At 41.0% G+C, this 24,131-nt stretch overlaps 1 protein-coding gene across 2 annotated transcripts; it reads left to right on the forward strand.

Moving 5' to 3' along the window:
• Positions 1 to 1,781: 1,781 nt before the first annotated feature.
• Positions 1,782 to 23,223, forward strand: LOC128529041 (probable E3 ubiquitin-protein ligase HERC3). Of its 2 annotated transcripts, XM_053502343.1 has the most exons (25): positions 1,782 to 2,087; positions 3,112 to 3,238; positions 3,324 to 3,394; positions 3,623 to 3,844; positions 3,932 to 4,023; positions 4,556 to 4,686; positions 8,598 to 8,725; positions 8,820 to 8,887; positions 8,995 to 9,113; positions 9,425 to 9,484; positions 9,578 to 9,683; positions 9,782 to 9,974; positions 11,022 to 11,173; positions 11,336 to 11,410; positions 12,451 to 12,510; positions 18,296 to 18,343; positions 18,454 to 18,522; positions 18,612 to 18,746; positions 18,851 to 18,988; positions 19,082 to 19,251; positions 19,375 to 19,438; positions 19,516 to 19,574; positions 21,937 to 22,120; positions 22,214 to 22,313; positions 22,713 to 23,223. In XM_053502343.1, the coding sequence occupies exons 1-25, from the start codon at positions 1,886 to 1,888 to the stop codon at positions 22,925 to 22,927; spliced, it is 2,988 nt and encodes a 995-aa protein (XP_053358318.1). In that variant the 5' UTR covers positions 1,782 to 1,885; the 3' UTR covers positions 22,928 to 23,223. The 2 variants fall into 2 exon arrangements, with proteins under 2 accessions (XP_053358318.1, XP_053358319.1); XM_053502344.1 differs by lacking the exon at positions 11,336 to 11,410.
• The last annotated feature ends 908 nt before the right edge of the window (positions 23,224 to 24,131 follow it).

Consider the following 24,131-nt stretch of genomic DNA (forward strand, 5'->3'; position numbering starts at 1 on the left):
TAAATGTGATACTTCCAAATGACGTAAATCTACATCTACACTGGTACTGAGTGTGCCAGAGAAATATCCCCCACACCATTACACCACTACCAGCCTTAACCATTGATATGAGGCAGGATGGATCAATGCCTTTATGTTTTTCTGTTCATCAGGGCGTTCACCAGGAATAATAATCTGTCTATGTTTACAGTTTGATATATTAAAATTAATTTAATAACTATTGAGTATAAATAGTTTGAGCTGAAATTCAACCAGAAAATCAAGACTCATTAAACCAAGTGCTGATTTTTTTCTGATTTTCTGTTGTCCAATTTTGGTGATCCCATACAATTATATGCGCTTTTAAAAACGGTCACTGTCGTAAAGCAGCTTTACAGAATCAAAAGAATATTATAAGAAATAGAATCAAACATTTTCTTTGCAGAATATCAACGTAAATGAGGAATATAGGTCATTTTAATTTTTTATGGTGCATAGATTCCTGAGTGATGGATGGAGATTTTGGTGAGGCCATGCAATGCAGTGCAGTTTTATTCACATAACACTTTAAACAATGGTCAAAGCAGCTTTACAGAATCAAAAGAAAATAATGAAAATTAGTTTGAAATGTGTGAGAAAATATGTATAAATTAAAATGATCATATTATCAAATACAAATTGTAGCCCATCTGCTTCATAGTCCAGAGATGCTGTTGAAGTTACTGCTGCCTTTCAATCAGTCTAACAGTCTATCGATTCTTCTCTGACCTGTAGAACCTACACAGTAGAGGACCGCAACTAAAAGGTGAACATTTAATACAGTTGAAGTAGCTGTCTAACATAAGGTTAGGAAGAAATAAATAAATATTCAGACAGTCCACAAACGTTTCTGCATACTTATACATATGTGTATGTTTGTGTGTGTGTGTGTGTGTGTGTGTGTGTGTGTGTGAAAAAAATCTTATCGTGGCAGGTCTTAAAAGTAATATTAAACAAATACAACCTCAGACGAACAACAACAACACATAACACAATCTGTTGTTTCACTTTAACACTGCAACATTGAACTATACAGAACACGAGCCATGGTTAGCGTAATGGCAAAATGGTTGGGTATGCACAGTTAAAACATTGCACACCCATCGTGTGTGTACACACATAACTGATGCCCTTATTTTCAGAATCCCACTCTAAAAGCTTTTCTGAAAAGTTTATGCATGACATATATTGTATATTTCCTGAGGTTCTTTAGATTATGTATCCCCAAAAATTTAATTCTGAGTAAATATATAAATATATATGTAAAGTAAATATACAGTGGCCATAATAATGGGGGGGGGGACTTTCCAACATTGTTTGACTGATGGTACTAGTAACCCAGTGTAAAGATCTATCTAATAATGGAAACTACTGTACAAAGTTTTATGAGTCACTCTGGATAAAAGCGTCTACCAAATGCCTATGTGTGGAAATGAACACATGTTGGTCTGTTTACTTCTGTATGGTTGTGTATGTAGTGCTACAAATATAGTACCACTCCCAGTGACAGGTATAATTTAAGGATGGATAAGACAATGATTTCCAACACTTAGATAAAATTTTAGTTTACTATGTAGACATATAGCCTATGCATACTGTAGATATGACTGTGTGTTTAAAAGTAGTTTAGTCTGCTCAGATTTCTTACACCCTACTGGCAGGTAATAATAATAAGAAGTCGACTTGCTGTTTGCATGAACGCAGCTGAGTTTCGGTTTTGTTTCATCTGGTTGAATACGTTTCTGTTTCACTTCACATTCTCATTCATCCTACACCACCAGCTGGGACTGAGGCACTGTACACTGGGACACTGTTCCAGAGAGGACACCTGTAGGACCTCTCTGTAGGACACCCTGTGGGATTCAGGATGCTTTATTGGGGCAAACTGAACTCAACAGGAAATGACCCTTCACACCAGGACGATGAAGGATCCAATGAAATCTTCCGCCTTAAGGGAAGCAAGGATGTGTCAATCACAGAGGGGCTCGCGACGTTCATCAGGGACCCGGACCGGAGAGTCACCATAGTGACGTCACAAAGGGGAAACGGAAAACAGACACCGTACCGACGTGAGATTCTGTTAATGATTTATTGTATTTTATGTTTATTAATCAGAACGCACATAAATCGGGGGATTCGATAGCACAAATACACAGGTATAAAAATCTGACTGGGATTAACTAATTGTGTTACAGTTTAAAAGGGAGTAGGGTTAAAGTGCGGCGGGAGCTCGTGCAGTCCTCTCGCGGGCTGTCCTTAATGCGGCGATCAAACGCCTTTGAAGTCCCTGGAGCTCATGACATCATTGCGCTCGCGTCCGCCACGCGACTCTGAAGCCCTCCCGACCTCGAGCTACACTCCCCGGCTCGTGCTGAGGAAGCCCGAGATCCGTTAACGGTCAAACTTCACCAGCCACGCCCTTTGCCGCGGCCACGCCCCTTTCGCACACCTGCAGAAGTGTATGTATGTAGAGGCGTGTGTGTGTGTGTGTGTGTGTGTGTGTGTATACGTACAGTATTGTACAGCTCTGGGAGAAAAAAACAACAACAAGGGAGCCCTGCAGTTTACTCCAGAATACTTCTATATAATATTAGTAGTAATAATTATGCATAATTTGTGAAAAATCTATGCAAAAACACATAGATTGTGAATTAGTTATAAACAAATGAGTGTTAATTGTGAGATTCATGTTTCTAAATTGTATTGTAGGTAAAATATCAATCAGGTAAAAAATCAAACATTAATAATGTAAGCCCTATAAGCAGTTGCTCAGTGCCTCTGGACCACCAGGGGGCGCCATAAGAACACATTTAGTGATTACTTTATAAATCTGCACCAAATATCTTATTGGGCTGCATCACACCAACCTGGCCTTAATTATGCTCCTTTAACAGCATGCTGAGGAGTGTTGTATTCCTTATATACAGTTCATGACATCTGAATACACATGTACATTTCCCTTTGGGATTAATAAGTGTAGTTTCATATTGTGTGAAATCTTGTGGTGTAAGATACACAGTGCAATGCAAAGAAGAAAACAACAGTGAGGCTTTTTGTATAAAACACCACTAACGACAGTGTATATGTTTTTAGGAATGACTTTAGATTTGAAGAAGGAGCGAGCTGCCATATGCAGCGCCGGACAGAAGCATGTTGTGATTGTAACTGAGGCAGGGGCGGTGTGGGAATGGAAGCATTCGACCCAATCCAACATACCCAGGTAGGCCTTCATCTGGGAGAACGACTTGTCCAGCTGTACTAATTTCATCTCATTGTGTGTTTTTTGTTTTGTTCTTCATGATCAGGAAGATCAGCAGCTTAACTAACATTGCACAAGTTGCATGTGGCAGCTATCACACTGTCGTCCTAACAAAAGGTACAAAGTTACATCACTTTTTCTTTTTTAGTGGGGATTAAGTGCATGGAAGTGACAGCTTTAAAATGCCAATTATTGCATAAAAGTGTATAAACCATTATATACAGTATTTGATCATTTTACAGTTAAATTTAATATTTGTGGATTAAGTTCCCATTACTTTTTAGGAATTTATTAATGTTCTTGCTGGCACCTAATTTCCAAAATTGTTCCCACTCACCCTCTCAGATGGTCAGCTGTTCACGTGGGGTCAGAACTCGAGCGGTCAGTTGGGTTTAGGGAAAGGCGAGCCGAGCTCTCTGTCTCCTCAGCCCCTCAAGTCTCTGTGTGGGATCCCACTGGCTCAGATCAGCGCAGGAGGAGACCACAGCTTCGCCCTGTCTCTCTCGGGGGCCGTGTTCGGCTGGGGCAGGAACAGCGCCGGGCAGCTGGGTCTGGGAAACACTGATGGTACTGACTTCACTGCCGTGTAGTATTAACACAGCTCTGGGAGAATCCACATAGTAATTTTGGTCTTAATATTTTATATATTCACAGACAGACACGCCCCTGTTTGTGTGAAGAGCTTGAATTTGAAGAAAACTGTCTTCATCTCATGTGGAGAGGACCATACTGCTGTTCTAACAAAGGTTCAGACTTCCAAACTTAAATGACTCAAAGATTTTCAACCAGAATTGCAGTCAGTCCTAGATAACTAAGATAATTACAATATGTTAATTAGTTAAGGCTATAAAGGGTTAAGCTTTACACATTTTTACTGTATCTTTTGTCATTTTTTTTTCTCTTAAGGATCTGCATCGTCAGCACTTCCAGTAAACACAGAACGTTACTTACATCAAAACATTCTTTGGTGGATTTGGTTTTATTTTACTCAAAGCAATCTACAAGTCAGGCGTAATACAGTCCACACAAAGCAATAGAATAGAGCAATAGAAATACTACAAATGATGTAGACATTTACACCAGCTAAGCAAAAGTTATGAATAAAGAAAAATCTCCTTATAAAATAAAAAACCTTGAGATTCAGCTTTAAAAGATCTTTAACAAGTTTCCTGCTTCAGCATCTTACATCTTACAAACTACAAGCACACATATAAAGGTAATAAATAACAGCGCTGATATGTCAGTTATAGAATAAAATCATTTATTTGCTGTTTATAGGGAGGGTTGTTGTTCACATTTGGATCAGGTCGTTATGGGCAGCTTGGACACAACTCACTGAGAGATGAACTACTGCCTCGTGTAGTTGCTGAATTCTGGGGGTCCAAAGTTTTCCAGATAGCCTGTGGAGGGTAAGTAACATCTTTAAATATACAATCTCATAAAGCCAAAAGGTTCATTACGAATGCTTATCGCTGTAGCATGCAGGGCCCTCATTTATCAACAGTGCGTAGAAAAGGTTCTATATTTTGTCCAACGAATGAAATTTAGAATGTGCCTAAGTACAAGAAAATCCGCATTTATCAAACGTGCGCACGCAGTTCTTACGCACATGAGTAAGCAATCATTGTTGATAAATACCACATGTGCGTAAGTACGATGCTCGTTCACATTCATGGTCATTAGCATTCGGAAACGCCTCCAATTAACCATATATGGTGACAACACTTCCCTTTAAAAATTACGTGATTGTGTTTTTTCCTCACTGCAATAATGGCAAGGAGAGCAAAGAAGAGGAACTTCACAAACACAGAATTAGAGATACTTGTAAATGAAGTTGAATCCAACCAACAGATATTGTTTAGTTCATTCGCTGCAGGAGGAATTACAAATAAAAGAAAAAATGCTGCATGGGAGAATGTCACCAATGCAGTTAATTCCGTTGGGTCTGAGGAGAGAACTGTCCCAGAAATAAACAAAAAATGGTTTGATATTAAAGTATTGGCTAAAAAACGTGTCACAGCACACAGACGAGAAATGTCTGCAACTGGAGGAGGACAGACAACAACGGAACTTTCCCCATTGGACAACCGCATAGCCTGCATCATCGGAGACACGGCTCTGTCCGGGATTACTAAGGACGGTGACACTGATGCTCTTGCGACAGAACAAACCGGGCCATCTAACACTCAAAGTGAAGGTAAAATAAACCAACTGGAATAGGATATTGTGTTTGCATACATTTTATTTCAATTTGTAAACTGTTAATGAAATCATTCATAGGATAAACTCAATTAAATTAATGTGAACATGTGTTTCCTTAATAGCGACACCCGTTGTGCCTGAGGAGCTTGAGGAGCCGGGCCCATCCATTGCCCCTTCCATGCGCCGTGCGCCAAGAGTGCTGAGTGAGGCGGTGCTACAAAATCAAGAGGAAACAACAAAATCCATTAATGACCTAAAGGATCAACTGAGCAACATAACGAATGTATTGATTCAAATCAACGAGTCTCTGAAACAGATTGCCTCTTGCGCAAATACAATTGCTAATAAACCATAAACCGCTGACTAATGTGATTTCAGTTATTTGTTTCCACGAAGCTGCAAAACACAAAATGAAATCGCTGTAATGTTTCTGCACTCGACCAATGGCCAGACTTACCTAAAATGTCTGTATGATCCTCTGTCTTGTCTGAATGCCAGCGGCATTAGGAGGTGGCAGGGGCACTGCATCGGGCATAGGGCCGTCTGGTCTTGGGGGTTCCTGCAGAGGGATGTCCTGTCTGATGGCCAAGTTGTGTAGCACACTGCAAGCCATGATGATTTTGCATGCTTTTTCTGGCTGATACTGCAGTGTCCCTCCCGTGCTTGACAGACACAGCCATCGTCCTTTCAGCAGGCCTATTGCGCACTCAACTGTGCTCCTTGAGCGCGCATGGGCACGGTTGTACGCCTGTTCCTGCTCGGTCCTCAGGTTGGTTAGGGGGGTCATTAGCCATGGCTTTAGCGGGTAACCTTGATCACCTAATGAAATAGTTTTAAGTAATTGTACAAAGCCCTACAATAGCATTTTAAACATGTTGTAGCCTTAAATTCACCAATGAGCCAGCCATCCTCAACAGCGCCTTCTTGGAGACGCACACCCACAGAGCTATTCTGCAGAACGAACGAGTCGTGTGTTCCTCCAGGCCACCGCGCAACGACGTTTAATAACAACAAATTTGCATCACAAATTATTTGCACGTTAACAGAATGAAACCCTTTTCTATTTACAAAATTAAATTCGTTGGTTGATGGTGCTTTTATGGCGATGTGGGTGCAGTCTATAGCTCCAATTATGTTTGGGATTCTAGCTATGGCATGAAAGTCCCGTTTTATTGCGGCTTGTTGAGGATTTCGATAAGGGAACTGGATGTAGGTTGGGGCCAAGGAAATAATTGCATTCAACACTGCCGGCATGATCCTACTCACTGATGGCTGGGATATACCACATATGTCTCCAACCTCAAGCTGAAATGTGCCAGTAGCTAAAAATCCAAGGGTGGACAGGAGTTGGATGTGCACGGGAATGGCTTTCGTGCGATTTGTTTCTCTCTCCAACACTGGTCCTAAATCACGACACAAATCCAGCAGTACATTTTTGGGAAAGCGGTACCTACTTAGAAGCCACTCTGTGCTCTCGCCAAGCAGATCAGCGCGATCTTGGAAAACGCGCTCTCTACGGAGCGCATTGTTTGCCAAGTCTTCCAATAACGCAAGATAAGCCATTGCACTGAGACAAATATATTTCACATCTGTCTTTTATAGGGTTTGACACCAATTAAGCATCGTGTTTAAAACTAGACAAATTATAAATTGAGTGTTTTAAAGGAAACACAGGACATATGTGGATTGCTTAATGCTTACTTTGACACTCTTAAATGCTTTTTATGTGTAGTGTCGCTATTCTACCACTAGATTATCTGCGTAAGCATGCTCAGAGGTGTGCTTATATTTACACACATTTCTACGTATAAGTACAACTTGGTGAATCCCACACTTTGCGTGAAATTGTTCTTACGCACTCACTACGCACAAATCTGTCCGTACGCACCATTGATAAATGAGGGCCCTGGAGAATGCACTCTTGTGTGAAAGTAAAAACAGCTTATTTTTAAACACATTAGAAGGTGTTGGTTAATAGGACAATAATGCAGAATGAAAAAGTTTATATAGGTTAATGCACTGGTTTTAGTATGTTAACTATATTATGTATTTAATACGCCCTCTATTTAAACACTTTATTATGAACATATTATGAACGCTCAAGTTATGAATTTCCGCAGATACGAACAGACCACGATTCCACTTCCGGTTCAATCAAGCACATAGCTCAAGTGTACCATACAAAAAATAGACACTTGAGATACCAAAGTTTGCAATTATATACTATATTTGTAGTATGTAAGTGCTCTATTTTATGTGTTTGGGGGAGGGGCAGGGCGAGGGTTGGGGGGATGCAGGAGAATTGAGTCGGCCTCAACGGTTTCAACGAATCAGTTCAGAATCACGATGATAGAAAATAAATGTCTTGTAAATCTGTCCTGATGGTGAATAATCCTAATTCCGGAAAATCCTAAACAAAACAGAGTTTACAGTCCAATGCAGTGGAAAACAGCTCTGAGACAAAATGTCTCTAATTCCCCTTGCGATTTACAGGTACAGAGACAACACTGTTACATTTGTGTGAGATTAATTTTCTTAGGCACAGTTACGTTTTTTTGGGGGAAAGGGGACAGAGATTTAGTCAAGGGAATTTGTATGCTTTACATTGTATATTCATGTTAAAGGCATATAAGACTCACTTTATCCGACTTAAGAACAAATCATACTTACAAACATGCTTAGTTAACGAAACTCATTCCTAAGTTGGGGACTACCTGTATTACAAAGCCAAATCCTCATTTTATTCCCCAATTTTCAGCTTCATATATTCAACTTTAAAGTTTCCAGGTTATATGTTTAACATTTATTTCATGTTTCCATAAGTTTCATCATTAACAAAAAGTGATTTCCCTTTCGCTTAACACGATCCCCTGGGGCGTCCCATTTTCTACCTTACACTGACTTCATACTGTACCTCTTTACCAGAATAGTTCTTCCATCCAGCAAGGCTTTAACCCAATTAAGCAGGTTCTGTGGATTATGTTCAGTGGGGCGCCTGTAACAGAAATACCTGTGCAAACAAAAGTCAAACAGAGTTAAGCAGTATACAGTATATTTAGATTAAGATTATTGTTATATCTGTAGTTAATGTGGAGTTTGCTGAATTCTTGTATTTAAGGCATCACACTCTGGCACTGGTTGAGTCATCAAACACGATCTACTCGTTTGGATGTGGAGCACAAGGTCAACTGGGAAATGGCCTGAGGACCAATCAGTGTGTGCCGTTTCCTGTTGAGCTGCCACCAGGTGAGTACATTATTAGCAATCTTTTAATAACAGATGAATGTATTTACTTGTATTTATCGAGTGACAACTGGTCTTTTATTTTTGTATATAAAAGAATACAGCCCTGATCAGGCAATTAAGAAAATTACTGCTGGAGGGAATATTTCTGTTCTCTTTATCTCTGTAAGCAAAAAATCCTCTTTTTTTGCAAAAAATAGTGACTTATTGTGTCTTATTTCGTTTTTTTCTTTTATAATGTTTTTTTTTGTTTGTTTGTTTTTCTTATACAGGATGATGTAAAAACAGGTTCAAACCCGAGTTCATGTAACACCACAGCAGTGTTGAATGATGAAATGATTGATCGCTGGATTTCACCCTGTAACTCAAAAACCTGGAAAAAGAAACAAAGGTATACAGAAAAGCATCACTGCACATGAATAGCTGTTTTTAATAAATAGAATCATCTGAGTTCTGCCATGATGCATCACCATACAGTACAGTACATGACTCAAGTTATCCAGAGCATTTCTGTTCCAATACATTCCAATACATTATGGATAAACACACCAGTGAGAGTTAGAGACACGCCTCTGTATCTCACCCTGGTACACTCATGATTACAAATTGCTCTGATTCATTTATTTGAGCCACAAATTAAGCTGTAATCATCTTTAATATTCACTAAACACTTTTAGAACTTGTGTGTTCTTTGCACTGTAGGGAAATCCAGAAAATGTTCTCATCAGTGTCATGCATTAATGGGAGCTTCTGTGAGAAAAGGTATAAATATGCAAAAAAAATACATTAATGCTGATATTATCATATTATTACTATACAGTACTAATCACAATAATGTTGCATTTCTATTGTTAGCGGTGACCAGCATTATAAAACATCTAAACTGTATTCTGGTCTCGATTTATCTTTGGCTCGTCTTGCCTTTGAGAAGCTGGCCAAAAAGGACAATGTTCTACCAGAGGTAAGGCGATGAAATGAAATGAGATTTAATGGAATAGGAATGTTATTTATATTCCACTGTTATTGTACTTTTATATCAGAGCTATCATTCCTTTCCAGATCGAGACGGTGGTGGAGAAAGCTCTTCTGCCCTCTCTGAGCCCGGATGCTGCTGGTGTGGAAGCTCTGAGGGTTTACCTCATCCTGCCTGAACTCCTCCGAGTGCTGAAAAAACAAGGGCGTGGCACACAGCTCACTGTTGCACTGGCACGTGCCATCTTACAACTGAAGCCTGAGTCAATGGAGGTGTTGAGTATGTACTCTTTATGACATTGTTGCAGTTGTTTGAATTAAAGCTTTAAAAGAATATGTTTGTGTTTTTAATTTGTGCAAACTAATTTTTATTATTTTACGAATCATTTAAAAAGCATTTCACTTAATTAATTCATGTATAATGACGAAACAATGGTTTAGTACAGGGGTCTTCAATTCCAGTCCTGGAGGGCCAGTGTCCAACACAGTTTGGTGTGAATCTTCTTCTCAAACACAGCTGATTCAACTAGTCTTTTTGTACCTGAGAGTTTTTTGTACCTGAAAAAGCCTTTTTGTTAATTACTAAGTTCAGTGGGTGTGTTTGGGTGGTGGTAAATTACAAACTGTGCTGGTCACTGGCCCTCCAGGACTGGAATTGAAGACCCGTGGTTTAGTGGTTAGAGCTGCCGCCTTGCATCTCCAGGGTCTGGGATCAATTGGTGCAATGGGTCTGTGTGTGTGAAGCAATTTCTCCCTGTGCTTGGTGGGTTTCTTCCGTGTACTCCGGTTTCCTCCCACATTTGTCAATTGGCGTTCACAAATTGCCTGTAGGGTGTAAATGATAATGAGTATAATCTTTTTTTTTTGTTTTTTGAATGTGGTTGTGGGAGGCAAGGGGCTAACAAGCTGTTTGTACAGAGGCACAGCCAGGTAGACACGCGGTTGCCAGGCAATGCCGCCGTAAGGCAATCAGCCTGAACGCACCACACATGGCGGCGTGTCTATTTAAAGGTCCTAAAACATTGGCACTCCATGCGTCCATTTAGGTAGCACCAGTAAGTTATCATAGCCAAAGAAAGAAAAAAGGGAGCGACACGCCTCGGTTTAGTTTGTAGTTTATAGTGCAAATAATATATTCTCTCATAATATATATACAAATATATATATATATATATCCGTAGCCCACACCCTGCTATGGATTGTGAGGTTGTACTAACAGTCTCCTGGGACAGGCTCCAGGCCCCCTGAGACCCTGTAAGTGATAGAGAAGATGAAGATATAGAAGATACTGTACCACTGATACTCATTCTGTGTGAAACTCCCTCAGCAAGCCTGTGGACCAAACTGCCCTACTACTACTACAGGACTCTGGTGAAGATGTTTCACTCTGTGTGTGCTCACCGTATGTCACTGAGGAAAACAACATGTGACTGGACTGAAGTTTTACCACTGCTAAAGGTTCTGCAGAAACTTTACAATGTAAGAACTGGACTTTTTCTTACTCTGTTTAACTCTTTAACATATAAACTAACTCCTATTCCATTTGTTATGTACAGTATAATATAATGCTAAGCATACATATCCAGCAAAATAGATTATATATCACATAATAGATATAATATACTGTACATTTTCCTTCAGGTTAATAGTCAGAGAGCTGCATCACTGACTGAGGGTTACTTCCTTATCAAGGAACTCAATGACATCTTCACATTGGTAAGGACTGAAGTTAACAGATCATATAGTGTTATGGCATTAGAGACAGTACACATAAATATTTATTGTATGTTACAGTTTTATCATAGTACACCTTTGATTAAGAGCATAATGCTTTCCGGAAGTGTGCTTGTATATCAAAACACTCGCATATCAGAGGGAATTTCTGCCATAAGAAATAATGGAAACTCAGATTATTTGTTCCACAAACCAAAAAAATTAATATATAAAAATAATTCATACAAAATATAAAGGTAAAAATAAACCAAATTAACCTAAACTTTACTTTGAAAAAATAAATCCCGATAGATGAGTGTTTCCGTTAGTGTGTTTGTGTGTGTACACACTGTGTATTTGTGTGTGTGTGTGTGTGTGTGTGTGTGTGTGTGTGTGTGTGTGTGTGTAAAGCTGTTAAAGGACATGTGCGAAAGGATGACTTTCACACACACACACAACACACACACACATACACACACACACACACACACAAAATAAGAGATGCTTCACGCGCACACGTGGGCACAGTGTTATACTAAACAGTGCACGCGTGCAACGATGTTTATACAAGTTGCGCGCACTTCCGCAGCGCGCGAGAGAGAAAAACCATCAGCTAAGTTATAATCACGTGACCAGGTTACTCACAATTCGAGGTTCTACTGTACCTAAAAGCAGTATCAGTCTAGTGCTCAAAACATTTGGATCTCTGACTCTAATTGGATTTTCAATGCAAAGTGAATAAGTAAAAGTCTGTCTCAACAAAAAGTTTAAGGATGCATTTCAATGAAAAAAATAAACATTTGATCCCAAAGCAAAACATGACTAGTACTTGGTGGGAAATCCTTGTTGGCAAGGCGTTTTTTTTAAATAGTTGGTTGCCAGGTTTGCTCACTTCTCAGTAGGGATTTTGGTCCACTCGTGTCCACTTCGGGTGTCCTGGCCGATACCCGATGATGATTACCACACAAAATATAAGTATTTTTGTCTCTATTCTTTTGTACAGAACTTCATTTTTATGTTCTAAATTTTGTTTTGTCTTTTAGGTGGGACAACGTTCTTTAAAAGATCTTTTCCTTATAATGAGATTGGCAGAAGAGGAAGAGGTAAGATAATAGTGATTTACATAAAAAAAGGGACGGACCCTGGCATCATTTTATTCCCTACTCCTTCTTTCCTGTTTAGGAAATGACTGACAAATTTGTAGTAATTTTGGTGGATTGGCTCCTGTAAAGGTTTACACTGTTCCAAGTTTTCTTCATTTGTAGATAATGTCTTTCATGGTGGTTCACCGGAGTCCCTAAGACTTAGGAATGGCTTGGTATCCCTTTCCAGAGTGGTACTGTCATGAGTGGGGTGTTGTGGCAAGGTGTTGAACGCCGTGGGCGGAAGGAGCAGGCATAGAGGCAGAGGGGTGGTGTTAACCAAAAAAGAGTCTTTAATAAAGGTTAAACAAAGTATAAATAAAGATACAAACAAAGGAACAAACAAACTTAAACCATACTTAACTTTGTGCTAACAGGGGCTCTCTGGCAAGACACAGACAGGGGAACAAACACACGTCCTGTGACGAGACACAGGCAGGAGGAAACACAAAACACGTCCTGTGACGAGACACAGGCAGGGGACAAACGTAACAAGACACAAAACACGTCCTGTGGCGAGACACAGGCAGGGGACAAACATAACAAGACACAAACGAGGCGTGGAGCTGAAACTAGACACTAGGGAGGACGGGAGACACTAGAGAGAACGGGAGACACTAGAGACACTAGAGACACGGGAGACACGGGAGACACTAGAGACCACGAGAGGGACAGGACAAGGGCTAAAGACATGGCAATCAGCTAGGCATGGCTTCTAGCTAAACATGGCTAAGCATTGCTTAACCATGGCAGTTAGCTACACATACACCTAGCTAAGCATGTCTTCAGCCCCAACATGCACTAAGCTATACTTACCTAATAGCTTAAACACACTAGGGAATCGGGACACAGGAACACAGACAAAGACTACCCAGTGGCTAGGCGAGGCAGCCCTCCAAGGCTAAGCGAGGCAGCACTCACAAGCTAGTCGTTACTCCAAAGCCCGGAGGGACCGCACTCTAAACCTAGGCACACTGGGACGCTGGGGGAGAGGAAACACAGACAAGGGATACCCAGTGGCTAGGCTAGGGGACCCTCAAAGGCTAGGCTAGGGGACCCTCAAAGGCTAGGCTAGGGGACCATCATAGGCTAGGCTAGGGGACCAGCAAAGGCTAGGCTCAGGACACAAGCAAAGGCTAGGCTCAGGACACAAGCAAAGGCTAGGCTCAGGACACATCAAAGGCTAGGCTCAGGACACATCAAAGGCTAGGCTCAGGACACATCAAAGGCTAGGCTCAGGACACATCAAAGGCTAGGCTAGGGGACACCTAAAGGCTAGGCTCACTGGGCAACTCGGGGGAGAGGAAACACAGGATAGCTAGAGAAACAGAGGGGCTATGGCTAGAAGCATGCTAGTACTGTCACTGTACTATAAACTCAACATAGCATTTAGCTAATCATGCTCCTAGCCACACATACACCTAACTGCTTACCTGCTCTAGCTAACCACAAGAACACAGGAGGACAGGACTGAATCAGCTCCACTAACACAGACACACAAAACATACACAGAGACATTGCCAATAAGAGAGCCCAGGTCAACACAACTAAAATCAAAGTACAAATTAAACAAATAACAAAAACAAACCAAAATGCCCACATAACAGACAGTGGTATTCCCCAAAAATGCTCGACCCAGTTTCCCAGTCTAAACAGCTATTTATAGATTAATTGATGGCTACCTCGGTTCAGGTGTGCACTGCATCACCTGACCGAGGTGCCTGCTGGGAAACTGAGTCGGCCAACAAAAACTACAAAATAAAAACAGTGACCTCTAGTGGAGGACCCTTACAGTACCCCCCCCCTTAAACCGCTCCTCCGGAGCGCTATTGGTGGTCCCAAGGCACTTCCCTGGTGTTCCTTCACCCGACCCCGACGGGCTAGCTCCCGTAGTCAACTGTGTGGCGGAGGCAGCACCGGATCGCTGTTGTAGGCCGGGCAGAGGGGGCAGCACTGTATTGCTCTGAGAAGTAGAGCCCCTGAAGACAGTGCTGTGTTGTCCCCCAATCCGGGCGGCCGATGCAGTACTGGCTTTTCCTCCGCCGTGCAGCGGTGGGTGCCCGACATCGAAGCCGGGTGCTGGACGCTGTGCTGGGGTGTCGCTCCGAAGGTGGTGAGCCTTGAATAAGGGCTACTGGACGAAGGTGGGGGGCCTCCACATGAGGCCTGCTGGTGTTGCTGGGACCTCCTCGAGGCGCTCGGCGGCTGGTGTTGCTGGGACCTCCTCGAGGCGCTCGGCGGCTGCTGCTGCTGGGACCTCCTCGAGGCGCTCGGCGGCTGCTGCAGCGGTGGCCTCCACGTGAGGCGCGAAGGGTGCTGCAGCGGTGGCCTCCACGTGAGGCGCGAAGGGTGCTGCAGCGGTGGCCTCCACGTGAGGCGCGAAGGGTGCTGCAGCGGTGGCCTCCACGTGAGGCGCGAAGGGTGCTGCAGCGGTGGCCTCCACGTGAGGCGCGAAGGGTGCTGCAGCGGTGGCCTCCACGTGAGGCGCGAAGGGTGCTGCAGCGGTGGCCTCCACGTGAGGCGCGAAGGGTGCTGCAGCGGTGGCCTCCACGTGAGGCGCGAAGGGTGCTGCAGCGGTGGCCTCCACGTGAGGCGCGAAGGGTGCTGCAGCGGTGGCCTCCACGTGAGGCGCGAAGGGTGCTGCAGCGGTGGCCTCCACGTGAGGCGCGAAGGGTGCTGCAGCGGTGGCCTCCTCGTGAGGCGCGAAGCGTGCTGCAGCGGTGGCCTCCTCGTGAGGCGCGAAGCGTGCTGCAGCGGTGGCCTCCTCGTGAGGCGCGAAGCGTGCTGCAGCGGTGGCCTCCTCGTGAGGCGCGAAGCGTGCTGCCGCTTTAAAGTCCCAGCCCCCTCTGCTATGCCTTGGTGGGTCGAGCATTCTGTCATGAGTGGGGTGTTGTGGCAAGGTGTTGAACGCCGTGGGCGGAAGGAGCAGGCATAGAGGCAGAGGGGTGGTGTTAACCAAAAAAGAGTCTTTAATAAAGGTTAAACAAAGTATAAATAAAGATACAAACAAAGGAACAAACAAACTTAAACCATACTTAACTTTGTGCTAACAGGGGCTCTCTGGCAAGACACAGACAGGGGAACAAACACACGTCCTGTGACGAGACACAGGCAGGAGGAAACACAAAACACGTCCTGTGACGAGACACAGGCAGGGGACAAACGTAACAAGACACAAAACACGTCCTGTGGCGAGACACAGGCAGGGGACAAACATAACAAGACACAAACGAGGCGTGGAGCTGAAACTAGACACTAGGGAGGACGGGAGACACTAGAGAGAACGGGAGACACTAGAGACACTAGAGACACGGGAGACACGGGAGACACTAGAGACCACGAGAGGGACAGGACAAGGGCTAAAGACATGGCAATCAGCTAGGCATGGCTTCTAGCTAAACATGGCTAAGCATTGCTTAACCATGGCAGTTAGCTACACATACACCTAGCTAAGCATGTCTTCAGCCCCAACATGCACTAAGCTATACTTACCTAATAGCTTAAACACACTAGGGAATCGGGACACAGGAACACAGACAAAGACTACCCAGTGGCTAGGCGAGGCAGCCCTCCAAGGCTAAGCGAGGCAGCACTCACAAGCTAGTCGTTACTCCAAAGCCCGGAGGGACCGCACTCTAAACCTAGGCACACTGGGACGCTGGGGGAGAGGAAACACAGACAAGGGATACCCAGTGGCTAGGCTAGGGGACCCTCAAAGGCTAGGCTAGGGGACCCTCAAAGGCTAGGCTAGGGGACCATCATAGGCTAGGCTAGGGGACCAGCAAAGGCTAGGCTAGGGGACCAGCAAAGGCTAGGCTAGGGGACCAGCAAAGGCTAGGCTCAGGACACATCAAAGGCTAGGCTCAGGACACATCAAAGGCTAGGCTCAGGACACATCAAAGGCTAGGCTCAGGACACATCAAAGGCTAGGCTAGGGGACACCTAAAGGCTAGGCTCACTGGGCAACTCGGGGGAGAGGAAACACAGGATAGCTAGAGAAACAGAGGGGCTATGGCTAGAAGCATGCTAGTACTGTCACTGTACTATAAACTCAACATAGCATTTAGCTAATCATGCTCCTAGCCACACATACACCTAACTGCTTACCTGCTCTAGCTAACCACAAGAACACAGGAGGACAGGACTGAATCAGCTCCACTAACACAGACACACAAAACATACACAGAGACATTGCCAATAAGAGAGCCCAGGTCAACACAACTAAAATCAAAGTACAAATTAAACAAATAACAAAAACAAACCAAAATGCCCACATAACAGACAGTGGTATTCCCCAAAAATGCTCGACCCAGTTTCCCAGTCTAAACAGCTATTTATAGATTAATTGATGGCTACCTCGGTTCAGGTGTGCACTGCATCACCTGACCGAGGTGCCTGCTGGGAAACTGAGTCGGCCAACAAAAACTACAAAATAAAAACAGTGACCTCTAGTGGAGGACCCTTACAGGTACATGTCAATTACTTTGTTTCTCACCTGCTCTTGAATTTTTTCAATCATTTTTTTAAATCATTTAGCTTTTTTGAGATTTCTTGATTCAACGGGTCTGGCAGTAATCAGTCCTGGGTGCGACCTTTCCAAAAATCACAGTTTATTCATGAATTAGCAAGGGGTGGGCAATTACTTTTTCACATAGAGTCAGGCAGCCTTGGACAGATTTTTTCCCTTAACAAATAAAGCCATCATTTAAAAATAGCATTTTGTATTTACTCGGGTTATCTTTGTGGTAATATTGAAATTTGTTTGATGATCTGAATCATTTAAATGTAACACATATGCAAAAAAATATTAGGAAGGGGTAAACACTTTTTCACAACACTTTACAGTATATGCACATTATTTATTATTATTATGTAATATTAATATTATATTGTTGTTGAACATAAGGCATGGTGCATACAATTAATGCAATTAACAAAGAAGATTTGCTTTTCAAATTTTGGTATCTTACTTAACATAGTCAAATACGTAGGCGATCAGAAGAGCGATCAGGACCAATTAAACTTGATGCAGTGTAAATCAGAAAGAAAGGAAATGTTACAATTATAGTATACTGTTCACAAAATTGTCTAATTATCTAAATAATTACACAAACTGCAGCAAATTATGAAAGGTACCAAGCACTCTGTATTTTATACTATTAAGAGACTGTCTAAAGCATTAGACCTGAGGCAGAATACAACAACCTAACTGTATAAAGTCACACACTCTAAGATCTCAGTCACCGTTAGCTTTGATTACACTCACTATGGTGTCCAGTTCATGTGTGAAAATGATTCATCACGCTCCCAGAACCACACATGTATGTACGGTAGACACTATGCATGATGGGTGCACCGCTTCCTGCACGTCCCTTCTTACCCTGACACGCAATCTGGACTCATAAGATGAGTCACGTGACCTTTTTCCATCGCTCCAAAGTCCAATCTTTATGCTTCCCGGCTCTCAAACTTAAGCCTTTTTTAATGAGTCTCACTAACAAGTGAAATCACCGTGGGTGTAATTTATACATCTGTTGGAGGTTTTACCCTCCATTGAAAAAAAACAACAATTAATTAAAATGACTGATGAACGTTTGGCAAACAAAGAATGACATGTCCTCAGACACCTCTCCATAGGTGGAGATCTAAACCCCCCAATGTTGAACCCAAAGTCATGCCCTTGAAAATCACAACCATTGGGTCACTGTCTCTATCCAATGTCTTGAAATTCTCTCTGTTGTTACAGGGGCTAATACACATTGATGAACAACTAGGTATTTTCTTCAATGTTTTGGTATGTAGTCATCACATATAATGCATTTTAAAAGAAACTAAAATTCAACGTTTATAATGTTTGTGGTTTTCTTATTCCCATATTTTGCTTGTTTGTTTGTTTGTTTGTAGGAAAATACATTTCTTTATACAAGCTATCCTTTTATCCTTGACATAAACAGTAAACGCACAGCATTCAGGGTAAGTAGACTTGGGCACAGACATACATACAGTAGACGCTGCATTCGAATCTACTCTGTCTGACCAAATGTGTAATTTCCTTTATGCAGATTTTACAGTTACATCATGGACAAACGCTTGTGTTTGACATTCAAAACACACTGCATGTGAACAGACAATCGGTTCTGGCCGACACACTTGAGTACCTGAAAAAGGGCTGCCATGATTTTTCTCTTCCTTTAAAGGTTTGTTTAACATGATGGAGTTATTTTATTACTACGATAATAAAAAAATATTTGATTGTTGCTGTTTTTTTTTTTTTCAAATAACATTTCACACTTGTTTATAGGTCAAATTTAATCTGGAGGATGGGTTAGATTACGGAGGCGTGCGTGCTGGATTCTTCACCCTGATTGGACAGGAAATAACAAAAGCCTCCAGAGTAATCCAGGTATCTGAGGACTCGGGACTCGTCTGGTTCTCTGCAGTAAGTCAGATTTTTAATTATGCTGGGGGAGAACATTAACACAAGACTAATGTTTAAACCAATATAGATGAAACTTTTCTTAATTGGTTGTAGGATTCTGAATACAGTCAGGAGGAATTCTTCTACTTTGGCGTCATGTGTGGCTTGGCCTTTTATAATCACTGTTTTATGAACATCGGCTTCCCGGTGGTACTGTTCAAGAAGCTGCTGGACCTCAGACTGACTCTGCGTGACCTGGAGGAGCTGTCGCCAGTGGAGGCCAGGTGGAGCATCATTTCTTTAAAAAAAAAAAATTGTCGTAAATTAAAAATTTTAAAAGATGAACATATAAACATAAGAAATAAAAATCCTTGTAAAAACAAGTTTCTCCCCAACCCCCAACATAGAAGCCTAAAGAATTTACTGACAGAAGACGAGGATGTTGTGGAGGAGCTCTATTTGGATTTCACAGTAAGATTAATTACATGAGTTTTAATGGATGTTGAAAAGATAAAAGATTTCTGTATAAGGTTTGTATCTTTTCTTAGATAAAAGGAAAAGAACTTATTCCAAATGGAGCAGAAATCCCAGTCACAAAAGCCAACAGGTACTGTAAAAGATGCCTCTTTTTTAAACTACCATTTTTATGCATTTATACTATTATTCTGTATATGATCAACCTGGATATTTAAATCTTGTGATCACATGACCAACATGCAGCAATTACATCTACATCATACTAATCTAAGACCCCATTACACTCTGACAAAGACCATCAAGTTCTCTCTGCATCCCTAAAGATATCAAAGAACGGAGTAAAATTTGAAAAATGAGCGTTTATCAAGTTTATACTACTTCCTCACCACATCCCTGTCACGATATGTGTATCATGCTTTCACCAGTTTCCTTCCACACATCACAATCACTCATTCACCAGGTGCAGGAAAATCGAACCAATTTATTACTATGTCCAATCAGATGCTCTTATCATGCAGTCATTGCATCATGTGGGTGGGTATAACTTAAAACAGTGGTCTTCATCAAGAAGTGAGGGTGTGAGGAACTGGATCCAGTATTTATAGAAACTCTCTGAATTTGACATAGACGTTCTGATAACCTGCTGCATGAGTGCCGTAAGGATGATAAGAGACTAGAAAGAAAGCAATATCAACTTAATGTGGGCTTCTATAATGTGACATGGACCTACCATGCTCACGCACAAGCCTGAAGAGGGCGCTGTGAGAACTCCAACAACACCATGACATCCCGACGACAACTCGGTCAGAACACCGTCTTTCCTGTCCATGCCATGCTTGTAGTACATCAATGAACTCATTAAGCCGTTAAGTGGTCAATGGCGTCTTTATTAGGTTCTTATTAAGTTCCTGCTATGTCTTGCTTCAACCACGTCCTCACCAGGCTTTATTTGTAGGTTAAGTCCAAAAACAGCATGGTAGAGCCACATCAAGAGAGACAATATTATGTTCTTAGTAATTTCTACTGCATTCCTGCCAAAATCGGCAAATTTTTACTTGTTTTTCCACTTTTTTGGGGAATGTACTGGAAACGTGGACCAGTGTGATTGGTTTGGTAATGAGCTGCACACTTATCAAAATAGAGCATGTATTTAACTGAAGTGTATAAGCACTTTTCTCACTAAACATAGAAGGCACTAATCATTTATCCTTGGACGTTGTCTTGATCATTGGAGTCTTTATTGCAATATCTACTGTACATTTCTTTTTCATAGTAAAACAGTCAATTGACACATTCAGGACCTTTGGTGAGGATCAGGGGTGCTTGAGTAGTTGCATTTAGTTACCATAGTCAATAATTATTTTGTTATATTTGTACATTTTCCGGAGTATTGAAGTTGAATCCATGTACGCTGGAGCCTGTCCCAGGGGGACTCAGGGCACTAGGTGGGTACACCCTGGGGTGGCCTATCCATCATCGCAGGGGACACTCACACACTTACTGGTAATTTGGAAATGACAATTAGCCTAATCTGCATGTCTTTGGACTGTGTGAGTACCGGGAGGAAACCCTCCAAACACAGGGCGAACATGGAGACGCCACATATTCACTGGCTGGTGCCTTCCCGCGCTATACAACATACTTTGCTCTATAGTTAATGAAAGTAAATGAAGTAATTTCTCAACATCAATTTAAATATTTATTTATATATTTAAATAAGTTAGCCTGTTTTCTTTGCTAATGTTCTATTCAATGCAATTCAATTTTATTTATATAGTGCTTTTAACAATGGTCATTGTCTCAAAGCAGCTTCACAAAAATAAAAGAAATTCATAAAAAAAAAAAAATTATAAAAAAATTATAATGATAATAATAAATTGTGTATGTGTGAGAAAAATGTGTCTAGATTATAATGAGATGAATGAATGAAATGTCTCTGATGAGCAAGCCAACGGTGACGGCGACAGTGGCAAGGAAAAACTCCCTGAGATGGTAATAGGAAGAAACCTTGAGAGGAACCAGACTCAACAGGGAACCCATCCTCATTTGGGTGATAACAGATAGAGATGATATAACACCATGTGTGTTATGCAGCTGAAAGTACAATATAACAGAAATTCTTTAAATTAACATGAAGTCCAGTTCAGCACAGGGACGAGTCAGTAGGTGCAGGTTAGATTAGCATCAGTTCCAGTATAACAAAAATGTAAGGCAAAGTTTAGCTTATGGTAAATATTGTCAATGTACAGAGTGTAAAATACTCCTCCTAAGATTTTAATATATATAGTAAAAGTTGTTTTTTACATAAAAATATTAGATTGATTTCCTTTTTTATGTTCGTTTATACTTTAGTACATGTAAACGGTTGTTTTTGGCTGGATAAGTACGATTTCTCTATAAATAGGATTTTATCTTTTAGTTGTGTGTAATTTCTCAGTATTTTGTCCATTTAGTAAAACAATTTGTTTACAACATATTGAATACTTTTACAGGCAGAAATATGTGGACTTGTACGTCGACTTTGTTTTGAACAAGTCAGTAGAAAACCAGTTCAAGAAATTTAAGGAAGGTTTTTCTCGTGGAAACCCCTATGACTTTTGGAAGATGTTCAAGCCTGAGGAGCTCAGAGACTTACTCTACGGAACGTCTAAATATGATTGGGAGGAGCTTCAAAAGGTACAAAACCATTTAGGTACATTTCTCAGAGTTTTGGATTTCTATAGCAGTGATAATAGATATATTTCCTCATAATGGTCATATTTCCATCAGGGAGTCATTTATAAACAATGTGGACCCTCAGATGAACTCGTCCAGCACTTCTGGTCTGTTTTCTTCGAGCTGGATGAGGAGCACAAGAAGAAGTTTTTGAGTGAGTACAACACTTGGATAGAGGTGATAATGAAATAGCAAATTTGTTGTAGCTTAATTTTGTGATTCATTATTCACTATATTAAAATGCATTAGGTTTGGATGAATAAATGAATGGATGGATAGATGGAGGGATTGAAGAATGCATGCATGTATTATAGGATGGATGAATAAATATATGAAATTCATGCTCTTTTGTTGCAATTTTTATTCATGACATCTTTGTTAAATACTGTAATGACTTTACTACATAATACTTTGTTCATTTGTTTTCTCATAGTAACCTTAGAGAGAGTGCACATACATTTATTATTATTTTTTTTAAAAGAAAGTACATTGAAGTATCGCATTGTACATATTTTTGGCTAAATGAATATCGATCTAAACAAATCTTCTCCAGCTTTTGTTTATGGAACCGATCGCCTGCCTGTAGGGGGAATCTCTAAACTGCGACTGACAATAACAAGATGCAACTACAGTGACGCAGATGACCGTTTCCCCTCTGCACAGACCTGTTTTGGCATTTTGCACCTTCCGAATTACAGCAGCATCCATATACTTCAAAGCAAACTCACTGATGCCATCACATTGTGTGAAATTTTTGGACAAAGATAAAAGTGTTTCACATCAACTTCTTTCTTCGTATGTGACCTGTACGCGTACTAACCTGTGTGACTTGATATGGCGTTACATACACATATCATTAAAACAGTGATAGGTTATCAGCCTAAAATAATAATAACTTGTTACAGTTCCTATGTTTACTCATTTGATGGTCTAAGGGTTATTATATACTCTTCCTTGTAGTGGATCACACTAATCTGTATATTGTCATTTAAATGGGTTTGTATTGTAATTTTAGACCTTGTTTCCTCATTTCTTTTTTTTTCTTCTTCTGGGTACTACAGTATGTTCTTGTACTATGCTCTTCGTGTGTTATGTTCTTTATGTTGTGTGTGTATAATATTTCTGCTATTTTCTATTCTAGAAAAAACTATTTTGGTAACCCTAAGATTTACGATTTGCCTTTGATAAGAAATGTTCTGGATCCAAGAATCTCAGGAGAAGCTTTAATAAAGAGATAAGTACATCAAACATTCCCCGTCTCTGTCTGGTGTTGCTCAAGTTCTGTATTATATATATATGTATATATATATAAAATAACACATATGGAATTAGGTAATTACGTACCAACAAGAAAAACAACAGTTAGTTGTTATTTTAAGACACAGAGGTCGGCCTTTCTGTAATAGTTCTTGCAAGAACAGTATTGTCAAGTGCATTTGCAAAATCCGTCCAGCACCATAATGAAACTGGCTCTCATGAAGGCCGTTCCAGGAGGGCGAGACCAAAACCTACCTCTGCCACAGACGAGAAGTTCATTTAGAGTTATCAGCCTGAAAAATGACCAATTAACAACCAGCACCTCAGATTAGAGGCGTTATGAAGTCTTTACAGAGCAGAAGCAGCAGAAACATCTCACCATTAACTGTTCAAAGGAGATTAATGCATTTTTGGACGCCTTCAGCATTCCTTTACAATGTAGAAAGAAATAAAAATCAGGAACCATCATGGAGTTAGAAAGTGTTCTAAAACTTTTGAATAGTAGTGTATATACAGGTGCATCCCAATAGATTAGAGTATCATTGAAAAGTTAAGTTGAAAACTCAAAATTCAGTATTGCAGAATTTTTTTTTTTTTTTTGTAAGTTTTTTAACACAAATGTTGGCCTATTGAAAAGTATGAACATGAACATGTACAGGACTCAACACTTGCTCGGGGTTCCCCTTGCGTAAATAACCTGGCGACTACAGACGAA

The sequence above is a fragment of the Clarias gariepinus genome, chromosome 8 (genome assembly GCF_024256425.1).
Source record: "Clarias gariepinus isolate MV-2021 ecotype Netherlands chromosome 8, CGAR_prim_01v2, whole genome shotgun sequence".
Lineage (NCBI taxonomy): Eukaryota > Metazoa > Chordata > Actinopteri > Siluriformes > Clariidae > Clarias > Clarias gariepinus.

Bases quoted from the DNA above. Each gene is read 5' to 3' on its own strand.
- LOC128529041 (XM_053502343.1), top strand. From the start codon at position 1,886: ATGCTTTATTGGGGCAAACTGAACTCAACAGGAAATGACCCTTCACAC. The intron at 3,395-3,622 runs GTACAAAGTTAC...TCACCCTCTCAG, and splicing joins CACTGTCGTCCTAACAAAAG to ATGGTCAGCTGTTCACGTGG. The intron at 18,747-18,850 runs GTTTGTTTAACA...ACTTGTTTATAG, and splicing joins ATTTTTCTCTTCCTTTAAAG to GTCAAATTTAATCTGGAGGA.